A 16,501-nucleotide genomic window follows, 5' to 3' on the forward strand; every position below is an offset into this window, starting at 1 on the left:
GCAAGAGTGCATATATAGTAAGAATAGCTCATTTTGAGGGACTTACAAGATGGGGGGAGCTTTAAGGAATTTTGATTAGGTACACCTTTCAAAATGCATGTCGATCTCTGCACTACTCCTCAGATGGTGGCTATAACCGAGGAAGAGTTTGGGCGCTCTTTGGAATTATCTGGGTCTTTGTATGATATGGATACAGTATTGCCACACCACAGAATTCCCTTCAAGTGCAATTTGGCCTGTTTAAAAAGATTTCAGCAGTTCTCAGAAGTAAAGTGATTGAAGTGCATAAGGTTGGACAGGGTTACAAAAGGATTTCTGAAGACCTGGGCTACTATTAGCCCACAGTTAGACAATTTACAAATGGAAGAAACTTATCAGCATTGCTACACTGCGTAGGAGTGGGCATCCTACAAAGACCAGTGTAAGAGCACACTGTAGAATCCTTAAACAAGTGACAGAGAACCCTGTATGTACGGCTATGGATAGATAGGCATCACTTGCAATTGTTAACATCTGTGTTTATGCTTAAAAAAAACCCTGAATAACAGTGTTCATGGGAAGTTAAACTGGGGGAAGCCACTGTTTTTTCTTAGTATTTTAAAGACCCCTAGATGTTCTACAGCACAGCATTGGTCAATTGGGCAGAAGGTAAACTTTTTGGGTAATGTATGCAGTGTTATTTCTGGATGAAACAAAACTGCATACCAGCACCAACATTTCATGCCAACTGTAAAGCATGACAGAGGGAGTATAATGCTGTAGCATTACAGTGCTGCCTCAGGGCCTGGATGGCTTACAGTCATTGAGGGGCTATTGAATTCTAAGTTGTCTTTGATCTAAAATTTAAAGAAATGACTGGTTTAAAAGCCCAGAGTAAATAACTAATAGGCTCAAATAGAAGGAATTCTGAATTTTTGAATGGCTAAATCAGTCACATTGAAATGCTCTCATTTGAATGGGATCGTTCAGGTAAGATGTCCCAGTTTGTATGGCGCACTGGGCCGTAATGCCTCCTCACTCCCGCAATTTCTAATCTTAAGCGACAGAAAAGTAATTAGTTGAGGATATTGCCAATAACGTAGGTTCCAATGGTTACTAAACATAAGGGTTCATGTACATCCTGACATGCACACTATATGACAAAAAGTATGTGGACTAGAAATGCACTGATCCGATATTCGGATCGGTATTGGCACTAATCAAGACCAATTTGACAAATCGGGTATCAGCCATATGTGACCTATCCACGTATAATATTTTCTTATTTCATTTTCGGCAGTCTGATACAGCTATTTCTTGTTAAATCAATTTATACAATCAGTCGCACATCAGCTCTTTCCCATTTTAGATGTGTTGTTTGCGGCATGCAAGCTGATGCTAACTGTGCCACTCAATTTTTCTGCCACTCACCAGTGGGTGTGACTACAGTGAGTTCTGCCTGCTGTGACATCATGCGCATGGCTTTTGCAGTAGGAGTAGCAAAAGAACATAACTTAAGAGGGTGACCGTCTGGAAGCGTTTTATGCTTTTAGCAATAACTAGTAGCGCAACAATTTGCAATCTTTGTAAGTTTGTGCTGTTTTGTGCCCTTGCTACAGCTTGTGATACATGAGGGGCTACTGTCATAACAAAGTGTAAGTGATCGCCACCTGTGTGTACTCTTTATACTCGTGGAAGATATACAAATTGAACTTTGAAATGCCACAAACACTTAAACCAATATGTATAAATGAGGTGGAACAGTGCATTATGTATGTAACCAGCATCCTAATTAATTTTTTGCCATACATTGTTTCATTTGTATTTACTAGTCAAAAATATTAATATATAATATTATATACTATAAATATTTATAAGATATATTTATTGTATTCAAATATTATAGTAAAAAGAGTTCTTGTATCTCTTGTATCAGAATTGGATGAGAACTGAAAAAATGTGGATCGGCCCATGCCTAATGTAGACATCGGTTTGTTTAACGTTTTTCCAATATCAAACAAATTTGGTTTGCCTTTAGTTGCTCTCAGGGCTCTGAGTTAAGGCAGAACAGGCAGTTGCCAAGGACTGTTGAATTACCTGCGTTACAGAGAGAGTGAAATTATCAGTTTTCTTGGTAGGGGTGACTCCCAGGTAGACTTCTCCAAGGGTCCCAGAAAAGGGAAATCTGGCCTTCCCTGGTTGCTATAATAGCGTTTGCTATTCTGGAAAGACTTTCTATTATATTTTGGAACATTGCTGGTAGAATCTGTAGCCATTCAAGTTGGATTGTCTACCACTACTCAGGTTTGTGTACATGCTCATCTCTTTGCAAATGAACTTGCTCCCAGGTGTTTCCACTTCACTATCACTTCGCTTGAGGTTAACCAGAGCAGCTTTAGCAGGACAGAAATTAGACAGAAATTTATAAAGAGGGCATCCTGTGATGATGCTACGTTGAAAGTTATTCACCTCTTCTGTATGACCACCAATGTTCGGTGCTGGTGATTGCATAGCTGTGTTCTAATTTACTTGTGTCAGCAATTGGTTTGGCTTAATTACTCAGCTTCTCTAATTAGTACTGATGTCCACATACTTTTAACCATGTACTGCAATTCGGAGGGACACCAAGAACTAACCATGGCCTCAATAGATTCAACTAGGTTTTGAATTTGGTTGATACAGCTGAAGAAGGCTGGTGTTATTACAATTTCTGTTTTTTTTGCCTATTTATTATTTATCTCAATTATTTTTAAGCCTTAAATGAAGGTACCAATGCACCTAGTTTGACTGGTGTTTAAAGAGGGAATGCTGCATTGTAACTGCACTGCTATAAAAGTCTAACAAGTTCCTGGCATGCTAGCTCATGACTTCAACCTTTAGCCTTGCAAAGAAAAATGTAAGGAATACTTGGATTCCAAAGCATGCCATGACAGATCTGAGAAATGCTTCTGGTTTTTGCTAGGCATTCTTGTATTGGCAAACTTAAGTTTAAGATTGAGGCATACTGCAACATTTGAAATGTAGACATTCTTGTCTCTTAGGGCATACCCACACTTCTCACTGTTGCCTTGTACCGTGCCTGAGCATGATTACCCCCGCTGGTCTGCACCCACATTGCACTTAACAATCCTGGCCCGGGGATGCTTTCATCATCAGCGTGCGACTTTGTTTTGTGTTGAGGAAAACATAGCAGATGAACAGAAGAAAGCAGAAGAACCGACTGTAGCCTTTATGGCCACTTATATTATCAGTAGAAAAAATGACGTGATCTCCACAGCCAGCTCGATTTAGTTAGTATGCATGCTTGTGTTAGTTGCATGGCTGACGTCATGTCTCTGTTCTGTACTGATCGTGCTCTGGCCCACCTCTCCAAGAGCGCCAGGGCTCGGTTAAGCGTACCACACATGGGCATGGTACAGAACGATTACTCTAGTCAGCCAACTGTCAAACTTGCTCTGATATTAGTCTGAAAGATGTGCATCTGATATCATTAGTATGATATTGACATTCATTAACACCCACAATTAGGTAAGCAGATTTGTACTAGGGCCAAAATATTAATACGGGGCATACTGTAGCCCCAGAATGTTAATAACCTGTATAAATTCAGTGTTTAATAAATGTATCAGACTTTAAACAGCAAAAATTACTGCTACACCACCAAAGTCTTTTTCTACCTTGTTTAACCACAATATCTCCTCTTTCAAATGATGTTGTGGCTGTCCATTTCTTTACCGCCACTTTAGTAATTACTGCTTTCATGCTATAGCATGTAGCATGGTCCATTAACTGATTTAAATAAAAATAAGCACCAAATCTATGCAGATTACTAACTTCTGGGCGCTACAGTACGCATATTATTAATATTTTAGGCATAGTACTAATCTGCTTCTGTAATTGTGGGTGTTAATAAACGCCAATATCATACTAAAGACATCTTACGATATAACACCGAGTCACGTAAAAATCGATGTTGTGTCCCAGCCTCTTATTAAAATGATATTTTAGGTGTACTACTAATCTGTTTACCAAATTGTGGGCATAAATAAGATGATCCCAAATATACTGAAAAGGTGAATTCTGGACAAGTGTTTACACCTGTGATCTATAGCCCTAGTAATTGTTGCACTTGTGCCATACAATCGTAATTGTATCATGATGTAGTATTGTATTGCCTTATATAACAGATTGTCTGCTTGTTACTTTTATTGATGTCTAAAAATTAGTGAAAATTCAATACTATTGGTGAGTGAGTGATAACAGACATAGTAATAGAACTCACAGAACTTCTTGTCATATTGACAAAAAACATGCATATATATTTTTTTGTATTATTTTTAACCAGAATGAACATATGAAGAAAGACTAGTCTTTTGTTGCATTTAAAATCATGTATATTCAGTTATGATGTTTCACCACCATTCGAGCAGTTCTCCTTCTTTATATGGAGTGGTGATCCCATGGAAAAAGCTTTTGTCCACTTGACCAAACCAAATATTCCAATTTTCACAAAAGTCGAGCAGTTTTAGAACCAGTTTATTGTTTTATTTGCAGCTGGACTGGAAAATCAGAGGAAAGTTCTGTTTCACCCTGTTTCACCTCATTTCTTGCTTAGATCTAAAACATGCCTTCTCTCTTGTGTCCCAGACTTAGTTTATGCGTCTCTAAAGGCTAGGCTCCTCTGGGAAAAGGGGCAGACTCATTTAGCAGACATCAGAGTACGCTCTGTCTGGTGTCACATTCTGGCCTGGCCAGCTGGGCCATCGCTACTGAATCACACATTGTGGATGCTGCTGCAGTACAAAAGCATCGACTAAGGAGGAAGAATTAACAATCGCTTTCTTTGTGAAATGATTACTGAAATGAATCCCATTTGTTGATAAATCAGCTCACATATTGGTTAGGAGAAGTTAAAAGGTACGCATCATGCTCAACTGAAATTAAAAGCTGTGCTGTGGAGGTTTATAGAAAAATCCTCAGAGTGCAGTTTGGTATTTCAAAACGGGAAATGTGTTTATGAATAGTCACCCAGTTTAATACGGAACGCAATGAGTAACAATCTACAGTCTTTATTTTCCGTTTTAAAGGTGAATGAACTTTGAGGAGGTCTGTCAACAGTAAGGAAGCATTTGAAGTCTACAGTTGAAGCTGAGCTTGCTTATAAACTGTATTTGCAATCTCTTGGACGACCGAAAAATAATAATGATGAATAGGTCACCATGAATGTGTGTGTATGTGTTCTTATCGCAGTCCAGAACATGGATACCATGCTAGTACCATAGACACGTAGACTATTCAAGTGCAAAATGTAATTTACCAGCACATTAGTAGTTATACATATTGTATTTCCATGCAACACTGGCATGCAAATTTACGTTTAATAAGTTTGACTTTGGCACAATTTGTATGCTTGTCTGGACTTTAATTAGTGCTGCCCTCCAAGTACATTTATTTAGGGCTCTCCACTAATTATGGCTACCTTTTCTGGTATCTTCCTGTTATGAGCCTGAACAGGCCATCTACACTGAATACAGCTAATGTTTGGGTGGTGTCCATTAAAATAAAACAGTGCTGTTTGGATAGTGTTTAAACGAGGTCGTCCATGTTGTTCTATGGCAAATTGTATTCATTTTTTCCTTTTTTCCTTACCAGCAGATATTTAGAACTTTTCGTATTATGGTATATTGTGTCCACTTCTTCAATATTTAGTGCAGTACTGTACTTGTATATCAGTTTAACATTTTTGTTCCATTTATGGGTGTTTAGAAATAATTATCTGTATTAATTGTTCATTAAGGATTTGTTCGGTGCTCTGACCTTGAGGAGTACTGTAATTGATTATTTTGAATAAGTTGTCATACTAAAGCTATCTGAGCAATGAAAGGGGCATTTGGATGTGTCTGTTTCAATGAATTATTAAGGGTATAATGTATTTTTAAACATTGTGGAACCTGAGCACTCTGTCAGAGCAGTCTTCGGTCTGCTTACTCCTTCAACGAGAATTGTCCCATCTTCAGCAGTTCGGATACTAAATGTAGGACGTCCAAATCCGACATGGCCAGGATGAAGATGGTAGATCAGAGACTATTAAAAATGCAGCTAACAGCGATGCAAACAATGAGAATGATTAGCGTTGAAAGAATAACCATGGTAGTTATTTATTTAAGTTATGGATCTTTGATTGCCTCTGGGTATTTAAGAAATTGAATATATCTCTTTTTCTCTTTCATGGTCAAATGTTTTTACCTTGTGTCTTTCAATACAGGGAGAAAAAAACAATGGATTTGATGTACTTTACCATAACATGAAGCATGGTCAAATATCAACAAAGGAGCTTTCCGATTTTATTAGAGAAAGGTAAGAAAATTTTATGTGTGTTTATTTTTTATCACCACACAATAGGTATTGCAAAAATAATGGATGGCTCATGGCCAAGCTGGTAGCCTTTTTGTATTGAGGTCTCGATGTTGTTAAAATGTTATTAGAGATGCATAATATATTGGTTAACATGTAAGTAACGGCTGATATTTGTGTAAAATGAACATATCGGCCAATTTTTTGGCTGATATTGTGGGCCGATTTTGAAACTTAAAAATATTAAAGGACAATTATGGAGATGATTGTCCAATGCAATCAGCCATTTTCTGTAGTGGTGGGCGAGGGTGTTTGTCAGTTCACCAAACTCAAGGAATAAGGGACTAACCCCACCCCCCCCCCCATGAGAAACTTCATCGAGTTGAGGGAATGGGAGGAAGAGACTGCATGGTCCAAAAATACTGGACAAATACCGTCCCATATTTGTTCAAAATGGGACACAGCATTTTATTTTATTTGACAGTATGAGACCACCCTGTAAAGTATAGAATAGGTGACAAATCTTAGAAGAGGCTTAGAAGTCTAGGCCTATGAAATGGTTTTATACGGCTTGCAACTTGTTTTTAATTAAATCTAGCCTTCTGATCAGTTTTTCATTTTTCCACAGAACAAAAAATGATGTAAAGTAGCCAAATATAGGCAGACCCCAGGTTACAAACGAGATGCGTTCCCTAAGTCTCTCTTTAAGTTGAAATTGTAGGCAATGATAGTAATACATATACAGTAATAATAAAAGTACATATGTTATTGTACTGTACCTTTTGGCCAACAGACTGCTGAAGCCATGCAAAGTTTACATGAGCGTCTCAAAGCAGTGCTTGCACTTGTTATTATGAACTGTTGTATTTACCCCAAATTTTTTATATAATAGGCTTAATAGCAGTCTGTTCGTACACTACCAGTCAGAAGTTTTTGCACACCACAGGATTTGACCACTTTTCCATTTATTTCATAAACTGCAAATTTAGTATTCTTGTTAAGCATTGGAAAGTTGAGTGAACAACTATAAATGAAATTTAATTAAATTAATTAAATTAATTTAATTAAATTTAATTAATTTGTTGTTAAATTAAGTTAATTTATGTTAATTAAACATAAATAGTTCAGATGAAATGTGTAATGGTAAGTGAAAGCAGGTAATATTATACATATCCAAGATGTGTAGAGTTATGAAATATAGTACTCTGGGACTTCATTAAAATTTGTTTTTGTTGTATGTCAGAGTTGGTATCATATTAACAAAGATAAATACTTTTTGATTTTTCATATTTTTGAAATGCAATCTGTTTATTTTATTTATTCATTTGTTTGTTTATTTGTTTGGATGGAATGTCCCTCATTTAAACAGAGCCCCCTCCCCAGACAATTCGTATTGCTGTCTGTATCAATTTCCTAAATAAAGGGGTATCGGTACCAGCCAGACATTTACTTATTGGTGCATCTCTAAATATCATACCTACAGTATATATTGGATCTAAACAGTCAAAGCGGTTGCCTTTGATAGGAAATTTCTTCTTGTGTTGGACATTAATACCCCACAGATTAGATTGCACATCAGGGCTCAGGTTATACCTTCTGTTGAGCAAAAAGTTGCAGGGAACGTATCTTGAACACTATGTTTTATTTAAAAACAAGCCATCAAACGTACTTATCAATTTGTGCGGCTTGATCCTATCCCAGGCAGCACAGAGTACAAGTACATCCTGATTGGGGTGCCAGTCCATCGCAAGGCACAGATTTTATGGGCGACTTAAAGATACGTAGTGCATGTCTTTGGGCTTCAAACTAGACATGCCCAGATTTGAACAGGATTTCACTGGGAGTATTTTATTTCCATAAAAAAAAAAATTCAGCTTTTAATATAATGTGGGTTTTAAAGACGATGAGTTATCTGTAATTCCATTCCATTCTGATCGTCATGCTTTCAAAGTAAGTTGACATTTGTTTATTTGTAAAAAATATGCAATGGCATTCTGATTAAGCAAATCTGTAAGATAATCAGCTGTAACGATGATGTGAAACTCAGTAACTCGATTTTTAAAGTTGCCCTTTGGTTGTCGCCTTAAGAATCTGCTTGTCACAACATTCTACAGTCTATAGTCAGGCAGAAGGGGAAGAAGAAAATGCAGCACCATAGTTTGTCTTTCTTGAACTTGCCAGGATCATTCCAAAATGCAAGGTCTTCAATAATACTATGGAGGAACCTCAGTACTTCCACAGAGATATAAATCCCCACAGAACTTACCAGATGTATTTCTCTCTTCTGCCACAAAGTGGAGCTCCAGGATTTTTGACGGCCTTGCCGGATAAGAACTTTTAAAGTTTTATAAGTGATGGAACGTTAGTTGTACTTCAGATGCACCATATAGTACATCTTTGTCCTAAACGTAACTAGCAGTAAATCAAACACTAGATACCTAGAAAGCCTTTTGTTTTTCAAAGCACAGTTTTTAAGACTTAAAGCAATACATTGGCTTGCATTTTAAGTCATTTTTCCCAAAATCATTTTAATTTAATACAACAAAAACAACAAATTTATTTTTGTATAGCGCATTATCACAACATTACATCGTCTCAAAGCGAGATTTGTATTTGAAATTTGTGCATAAAACCAACATTCCAGGCACATTGGAATTGTTGTTTATTTTAATTTAAAATTTAATTTAAAACAGATTTTTGAGTATGTTATAATCACATAATGTGACATGGTTGTATGCATGTAGATGATGAGTTTTTTAGCTATTGATAATGTAATACTGTAGAGCTCTAATGATAATGTGAAACTTAATAACTCGATTTTTATGTAGCATACGTTAAAATTTGCCTTCTCGATTACTCAGCAATATGGCGGAAAGATGACTGTGCATAATGGATGAGGGTCCAAATAAAAAGCCTCAATTGTACTGAAGTTCTTCACATTAAAAGTGATTTAGGGTGACCATATTTTGCTTTGCAAAAAAAGAGGACACCGGGGGCAGGACACAAAGAGAGGCATCAAAGCAACACAAATATGCACATCATAAATACTCAGACTGTAGAAAACATGAAACAAAGCAAAATCCTGGACATTTCAGGCATATTTAGGTTCTAAAAAAGAGGGCAAGTCTGGGAAGACTAAGTGAATGAAAATGCAGTCATCTGTCAGAAGGTTATTGCAAAGCAGAACTTTAATATTAGCCATAGATATGTGCCATTTCTCATAGTAGCCTAACCTTTGGCATCACTTTGACATTTTTTTCCTTAATTTGCATTATATGATTCCTCTACCTCATAATAATTGCCGCTAAAAGAGGTTAGACCCATTACTAATTCACATCATTTTGCATAATACGGCATGTAATGACCGTATCATATAAATGATATTTTTTGTCAACATATTGTGTGTTTTGAGTAGGGGTGAACAATACTGAAGAAAGTTCACATTGTGATATTTCAAGTTTTTGCTATATTTAGGGTTGAAAATGAACTTTATAGTTCTGACTATCTTCTAGTCTGTGAAATAAAAGGGTAGATTACACTATTATTTATATAATTGATAGTGATAGCCCTAATTCCAATGTAGTGAGACATATATATATATAATGACATGTCTTGTGAGAAACTATAGCATTTTAGTTCCTTTTAATAATAGAAATTATGCTGACACTTTACAGGAGGGTGCAAATATGCAAATAATATTTATGATGCCCACAAACTTAAACATTTTGTTGCGTACTGATGTTTGTACATCATTAATGAATTGTGACTCATTTTTTATCTCAAGTAGTTACTATATTTGTTACTATAGCTGTCAGTTCTGTAAAACTTTGTAAACTACTGAAGGAACAACACAAGTGAAATGTTAATCTCATGTTTATTCATCATTAATGAATCTGGATGCACCTTTATCTCAAGTAGATGCTGTACTTGTTCATGATTTGTATCTCAGTAGTAACCGAGTTACTGCTAAATATTTGTGCCCTGTCATGTAAAGTGTTACAGAAATCAATTTGAATTTTTTTAACTTTTAATCTATTTTCAATTCTGGCTGAAAATATAGGCCGTGCTGGTGGAGAAGCTGAGGGCAGCAGCTGCAGTTTGATTTGCATGAGCTGAATTATGTTGATAGTAGTCTTCATGCTTGTAGTGGTACCAGTAGTTCTTCTAATACATAAAGTGAAGGTGTGTAAGAGAAAAGTCTGTATGTAATTCCACATAATGTGATTGTCATACATAAATTTGGAGAGGAGAGAACATTGGCTGCTCCAGTATTTACACACCTGGTGTGCATATTCTCTGCAGTCATGTCGAAGTTGTTTCTTCGAGTGGACCTCTCACAGAAAAAAAGTCCTGGGTTTGCCTTACTGGTATTGGAAATGTTCATCTGCACCATTCTTACTGCGGTCTCGCAGATAACAGGGAATGACGACTTGCCAGGAAGACATGCGTTCTCTAGCTATAAGTTGGCTAGGTGCCCTTCTGTTCTTTAGAGGTTGAGAAGCAAGTAGCTTGAATACTTAGAAATCGGTTGGTAGACTTTGGAAGAAAGAGTTAAGCAGAGACGAGGAGCAGACTGCAGACTTATAAAGTCCAGGGTTTCAACTTGTTTAGTTATCGATTAAACCAGGACAGCATAGAATCCATTTCTTAGGTAAAAATTATGTTGATGATTCTGCACACTTCCTCCCCCCAAGAGATTTGTAAGTTGAAGTGGCATCTCTGCCTGGTTTTACTAGAACCAGCTGTGTTTCCAAGACTTTCATAATTAAATGCGTCAGCTGAAAAATTTTGCATACTTTAACTTGACATAATTCACCACAGACACTCTTCATAAATTGGATAATCTTAAGTGCAGTGCTTGCCAGATATTTTGAGGTGATTTTTTTTTAAGGACTATTTTCTTTTCCAAGTGAACTAAGAATCTTACTAGAACTACAGAGGATTTCGATAGTGTAGGGAGTTCTGTTGGAATTGCTCATGAGTTCTAATAAGGATTTGTTTAGCACTAAGCACCATAAAAAAATTATAAATAAGAATCTGCCTTATTTTAGGTAGAGCATTTTGAGGTGTGAAATAGTGCAGTTATCATATCTTTGCTTTTTTATCTATTTATTAGTGACTTAATGAAGTTTTTAGTTTAATTAGGATAAATTAAGCTTGCCTTCCTTCCTGTCCGTCTTGCCTGTAGTGAGTTTGGGTCATTGCTGATTTTGCCGTCAAAATCAGTAGCACATCTTCATTTGTATATCTCAGATCTTCCATATGGAGTGTATTAGTACCCAGCTCCTGCACTGGTTGAGTATGACCATGTTTTAAATTAGTTCTGTCCAGTGGTTTGTCTGATGAAATAAATATATAAATATTAATGATAATGATAAATATATCCTGTATGTTTCATAAAATTGCATTGCCTAAAACTGGGTTGTTCTGGTTCCTTACGGCATTGATATTGATAAATCAGTGTTTGATTATTTCAAAATAGGGCTACCATTGAAGAAGCATATGCAAGATCAATGACCAGACTGTCCAAATCAGCCAGCAATTTCTCTCAGCTGGGGTGGGTATTTCGGCTGAAATATTGTACATAAATGTATAATGAAAGATAAGGTGTGTGAATTAATTTGGCCTTATCCTTCTTTCTTCCAGGACTTTTGCGCCAGTCTGGGATGTATATAAAACCTCAACAGAGCAGCTAGCTAGCTGCCATCTAGAATTAGTTCGGAAACTTCAAGAATTGATGAAAGAAGTCCAAAAATATGCAGACGACCAAGCAAAGGCACATAAGAAGGTTTGAACCTTGTCTGAGTAATTTCACCAGCTGAATGTTTAGGGAATTGTTTCTCAAACAAGTCCTCAGGGACCCTCAGACGGTCAAAGTTTTTGCTCCCTCAGAACTCCCACAGAACTGGGAGAGAGCAAAAACATAGACCATTTGGGGGTCCCTGAGGACTTTTTGAGAAACACTGGTTTAGTGAATAATATTTACAGCAATCGTATCAGTGGAGAGAAGTACACTTGTGGATCAACATTTATGTTTGACATAGCAAGTGCCCTAATGAACTGAAATGAAATGCATGCTAATCTGGATTATTATGATATAGTATATTGTGATTATATTTTATAGTCTTTCTAGGGCAGGAAAATAATAAGTGCAAGAACACCACCCTTTCATCCATCTGTTTTCTCCACAGTGCTTTGGGGTCCTTCCTGGGGAATATAAATTGTCAGTGTTTAATGTATATATTCATTGTGAATTTACCTTTACTATTTGTAATTAATTAACTAAGTGATATATTTTTCTTACAGCATTAATGACGAATATGAATCACACAATTAAATATTAACCATTGATGGAATACATTTTATCCCTGTATTCAATGTCTGCCATCTAGTTTTCTAATGTGAAATACTCTGGAAAGTCTAGAAGCGGCTAGTTCTTCGGCTTTTCTCCTATCGGAATGTCATTTGTTGACTCATTCCACATTGTAGACAAAGGAGGAAGTGGCCACAACGCTGGAGGCCGTGCAGAACATCCAGACCATATCTCAGGCTCTGCAGAAATCCAAGGAGAACTATAATGCCAAGACTGTGGACCAGGAACGACTTCGCAAGGAGGGGGCAACTCAGAAGGAAGTGGACAAGGTTGGTGTGCTTCTTCTACCAATCCAATTCTGGTACAACGCATGCTTTTTAAATTAAATGTCATCCAAGAGACCAGCTGCAAAAAGGTTCAAATCACCTTAAGAGCTTGGTCTTCAACATTCCAACAACTATATGACAGCTGGCAAATTTTACTAGTCATTAATAGTGTTACTAATTATTTTTAAATCTGTTTTTTTCACAGGCTGGGGTGAAAGCCAAGAAAGCAACAGAGGTGTACAAGTCCTGCGTGGAGAAATATGCCACAGCGAAATCCGAGTTTGAACAGAAGATGGCGGAAACTGCCCAGGTAGTTCTGTCCTCATGTCAGTCGTTAACTTGCACAGTGTTTGTTATTCCCTAAATGAGTTTGCTTTCCTACCATAGCAGTAATATCCTAGCTTTTTAACATCCTCATAATTCTCAGCTTGAAAGCATTAGGCATGTAGTCGGCAAGCCATTTTTCAGCTACACATCGTTCCGTAGGCGGCAATGACAGTCAGTGCTACATTATTATTTCGGTAATAGCAGGTATCTCATAAAAAACTCATAAACACATAATTCCTAATAGTCTTGTTAAAACATCCTGGTCAGTTCATTTACAGAAGGCCCCGGAAATGCATTCAGCATTTATGGTGCCATTCCATCCTAGTGTGAGCGATCGACACAGTAATTGTAGTAAACAAGTTGGATTTCATAAGTGCAAACTGTTTGGCATTTGACACATCAAAACCCATCTGTGTTCCGCTAGCACTGAAAGATGAGTTTCCCTCCACAAAAACACTTTTTCTTGAAGTGGTTGAAAGGCTACAGTTATATATAGTTTTTATTTCATTCAACGATAAATGTTAATTAAAGTCTATAATTACATTTTTATTGAAACTGTTTTCATCTCAAGGTCTGGGTTTGGTACATGCAATTCCATGCCATCAGTGATCGTGTGTAGTTTTGCAACAAAATTCCCAAAATGACATTTGTGTGAATCCAGCCACATCTCGTTCAGCTGTGGGCTCCATAATATCTGTCCTCCTGCTTTGTAACCACCTAATGGAGTTGTTCTTCAAACCCTTGATGAGAAACATCTGAGGAGCTGATTGGATATACTACAAATTAAAATCAGATCTACAAGAACTGCACTCGACATAATCTCATACCGCAGGAAAAGCAAACGTATAAAAAGTTTAATCTCCATAACTGTGTTCCCCAAGAGAAAGCAAAATTGCAAGAGAACATGGAATTTCCTCTAATGAAAATCAATAGATCATCACATGATATATGTGTGTATATGTGGATTGGGGCATATCTCTGTTTATGTTTCGTGTGTCTTTTTATGAGTGTGATCACTTTTTGATTTGCATACATTTGGCAAATTTCATGTTTATTCTTATTTATAGCTCTTTCTTGGTTTACCAAAGACTTGGTTTTTTTTTTTTATAAAAAAAAAGTAAGTGATGTAAACACTTCCATTAAAGTTGTTTTGCTCTGTAACCCTGGTTTTCTAAACCAGAGATAATACCACCTCCATGTATGTTATGTATGAGGCCACCCCAAATAATTGACATCTTGTGCTGGAATGCACGCTGGTGGCATCTGCAACCAGACCACCCAGAGAGAAGACAGGGGATGCGCATGGAGCAGCCCGAAATCTGCCTTCATGTCTCCAGCACCCACCACAAACATTTCAGCCGGCGAACAAAGTCTCCTTTGACTTGAGCTGGACTCTCCACACTTATCACTTAACCTCGCTACATTTTGCAGTTTCTAATTTATGTTGTTGTTTACAGTGTCACGCACGCTACACATGATAATATGCAATTTAGTGGGAAAAAAACTTTCATTTCATTTGCTGTACTTTTTATTATTTGGTTTTTCAGCACCGTTGTTCTCTAATTAATTTTTTCGAATTATAGAAATTTCAAGATATTGAAGAGAACCACATTCTCCACATGAAGGAGATCATTCAGTCCTATTCCCAGTACATAGAGGAGACACATATACAGATTGGAGAGGTGAGTCTACAGGAAGATCCGTCCGATTTCTTGTTAAGCGCATAGAGACACGTCTTTAATTGCAAGGATGGGATTAACCTTGAGGCAAAAAAACAAAGGATGGGATCGGGAGGTTCTTAAGCCAAAGGTGCAATTTTTGTGCGGTTCTTACAGTAAGTATATAGTTAATTGACAGTGTTCCAGAAGAATTACCAAGTGCTTTGATTCATTAATCATTTCAGAGAAGCAGGAAAACATTATACATAAATTTGAATTAATTGAAATATTAATCAGGACGCATTTTAAAAAGGTATACTCAGAAATATCACAGGAGTGCTCTGTTTTCATTTGAGCTGAAGTATGTATAAAACATTTTAATGTAGCGCTTCACACAGCGCAGCGCACTGTATGTTATTGGCACAATTAATTCTTTGCAATGTGAAGTCTATCACCTCTGGGCGATTGGCAACTCTGTAAGGCTGGAGGAAACCTGGCACAGTTACATTTTATACACTGTGACTTCTGACAACTTTTTTTGCATCGATTTTTGCCTCATGTATAACAAGAATTGAACCACGATTAGCTACTGCTAATAGGAAGACTTCTTTCAGAGCTTCCTTGCAGATGTCATCCTGTATTTAGTGTGGTGGCATGCAGTTCTCTTGAGCGCCCTGCAGGGGGTGGTATTGCCTAACAAGAAAAACTGAAGACGTTGGTGAATACCAGCCTGGCAGTGTGGTGTATATTTGAAGTAGCTGTAAAATTAGCTGCAGGAAAGTATATATGGTTTTATAAAAGTCCCCCTTTAGAGCCATGCATTTATATTCTCGATGTCAGTCATGATGCCACTCTGCTGAAGTCCCGGGCAGAATATTGACACATGCAGACCTAAATACGTTAAAAGAACCCAGTCAATATTACAATTTTAGTGCAGTTTTATCAATTTATGATTTTCTCCAACACTGAAAATCAACTTTATACAAAGAATTTATATGCAGAGTATAGCACAAATCATTAAGCATAACCATGTAAGGAAAAGAGCTTGAAACAATGTTACATGTGTGAATTTAAATGACACGTAAATGGACTGTGAATGTAATTCCAGGACATTCCAAATAAACTTTAAGTTCCCAAGAAAGCAGTTGCAGGGGGATTCTTATAAACTGTATGTCTGACTTATCAGTTACTCGCTGACCTATGAGGATGTTATTTTTGTTCTGTGGTGCTGGGTAGGGCGCAGCATGTGTGGCTGCGGTAAACAGAGGTTAATGCCTCTGTTTCCATGTATGTGGGAACCACAGTAGCAGAACACAGCCGATGACATCAGCTCAGGGAGGTTGCGTGCATGAGAGTGAACATTCGCCTTCCTGTGTCTCCCCGCATCTTCACAGACACCGTGGGTTAATGTACTCTGCTGTGCCAAGGGGCAATCTGGAGGGGGGGGGGGGATTCGGTGAGATGGAATGACACTTCCTCCTGCCCCAGTTCTCCCATAATGCACCTAAAATATACTCCCTATATTGTCATGTTTCGTTATGCAG

General features: G+C 37.2%; 1 protein-coding gene across 4 annotated transcripts in view; it reads left to right on the forward strand.

Annotated features, from left to right (window-relative positions):
* Positions 1–16,501, forward strand: part of fcho2 (FCH and mu domain containing endocytic adaptor 2) — a 50,757-nt gene that overhangs the window by 7,659 nt on the left and 26,597 nt on the right. For all 4 annotated transcript variants that reach the window (XM_049021479.1, XM_049021481.1, XM_049021482.1 and 1 more), the window contains exons 2-7: positions 6,245–6,336; positions 11,816–11,890; positions 11,980–12,121; positions 12,823–12,975; positions 13,178–13,282; positions 14,883–14,981. In XM_049021479.1, the coding sequence (XP_048877436.1) occupies positions 6,245–6,336; positions 11,816–11,890; positions 11,980–12,121; positions 12,823–12,975; positions 13,178–13,282; positions 14,883–14,981 (666 nt within the window). The remainder of the gene's footprint in view (positions 1–6,244; positions 6,337–11,815; positions 11,891–11,979; positions 12,122–12,822; positions 12,976–13,177; positions 13,283–14,882; positions 14,982–16,501) is intronic.

The sequence above is a fragment of the Brienomyrus brachyistius genome, chromosome 7, assembly GCF_023856365.1.
Source record: "Brienomyrus brachyistius isolate T26 chromosome 7, BBRACH_0.4, whole genome shotgun sequence".
NCBI lineage: Eukaryota > Metazoa > Chordata > Actinopteri > Osteoglossiformes > Mormyridae > Brienomyrus > Brienomyrus brachyistius.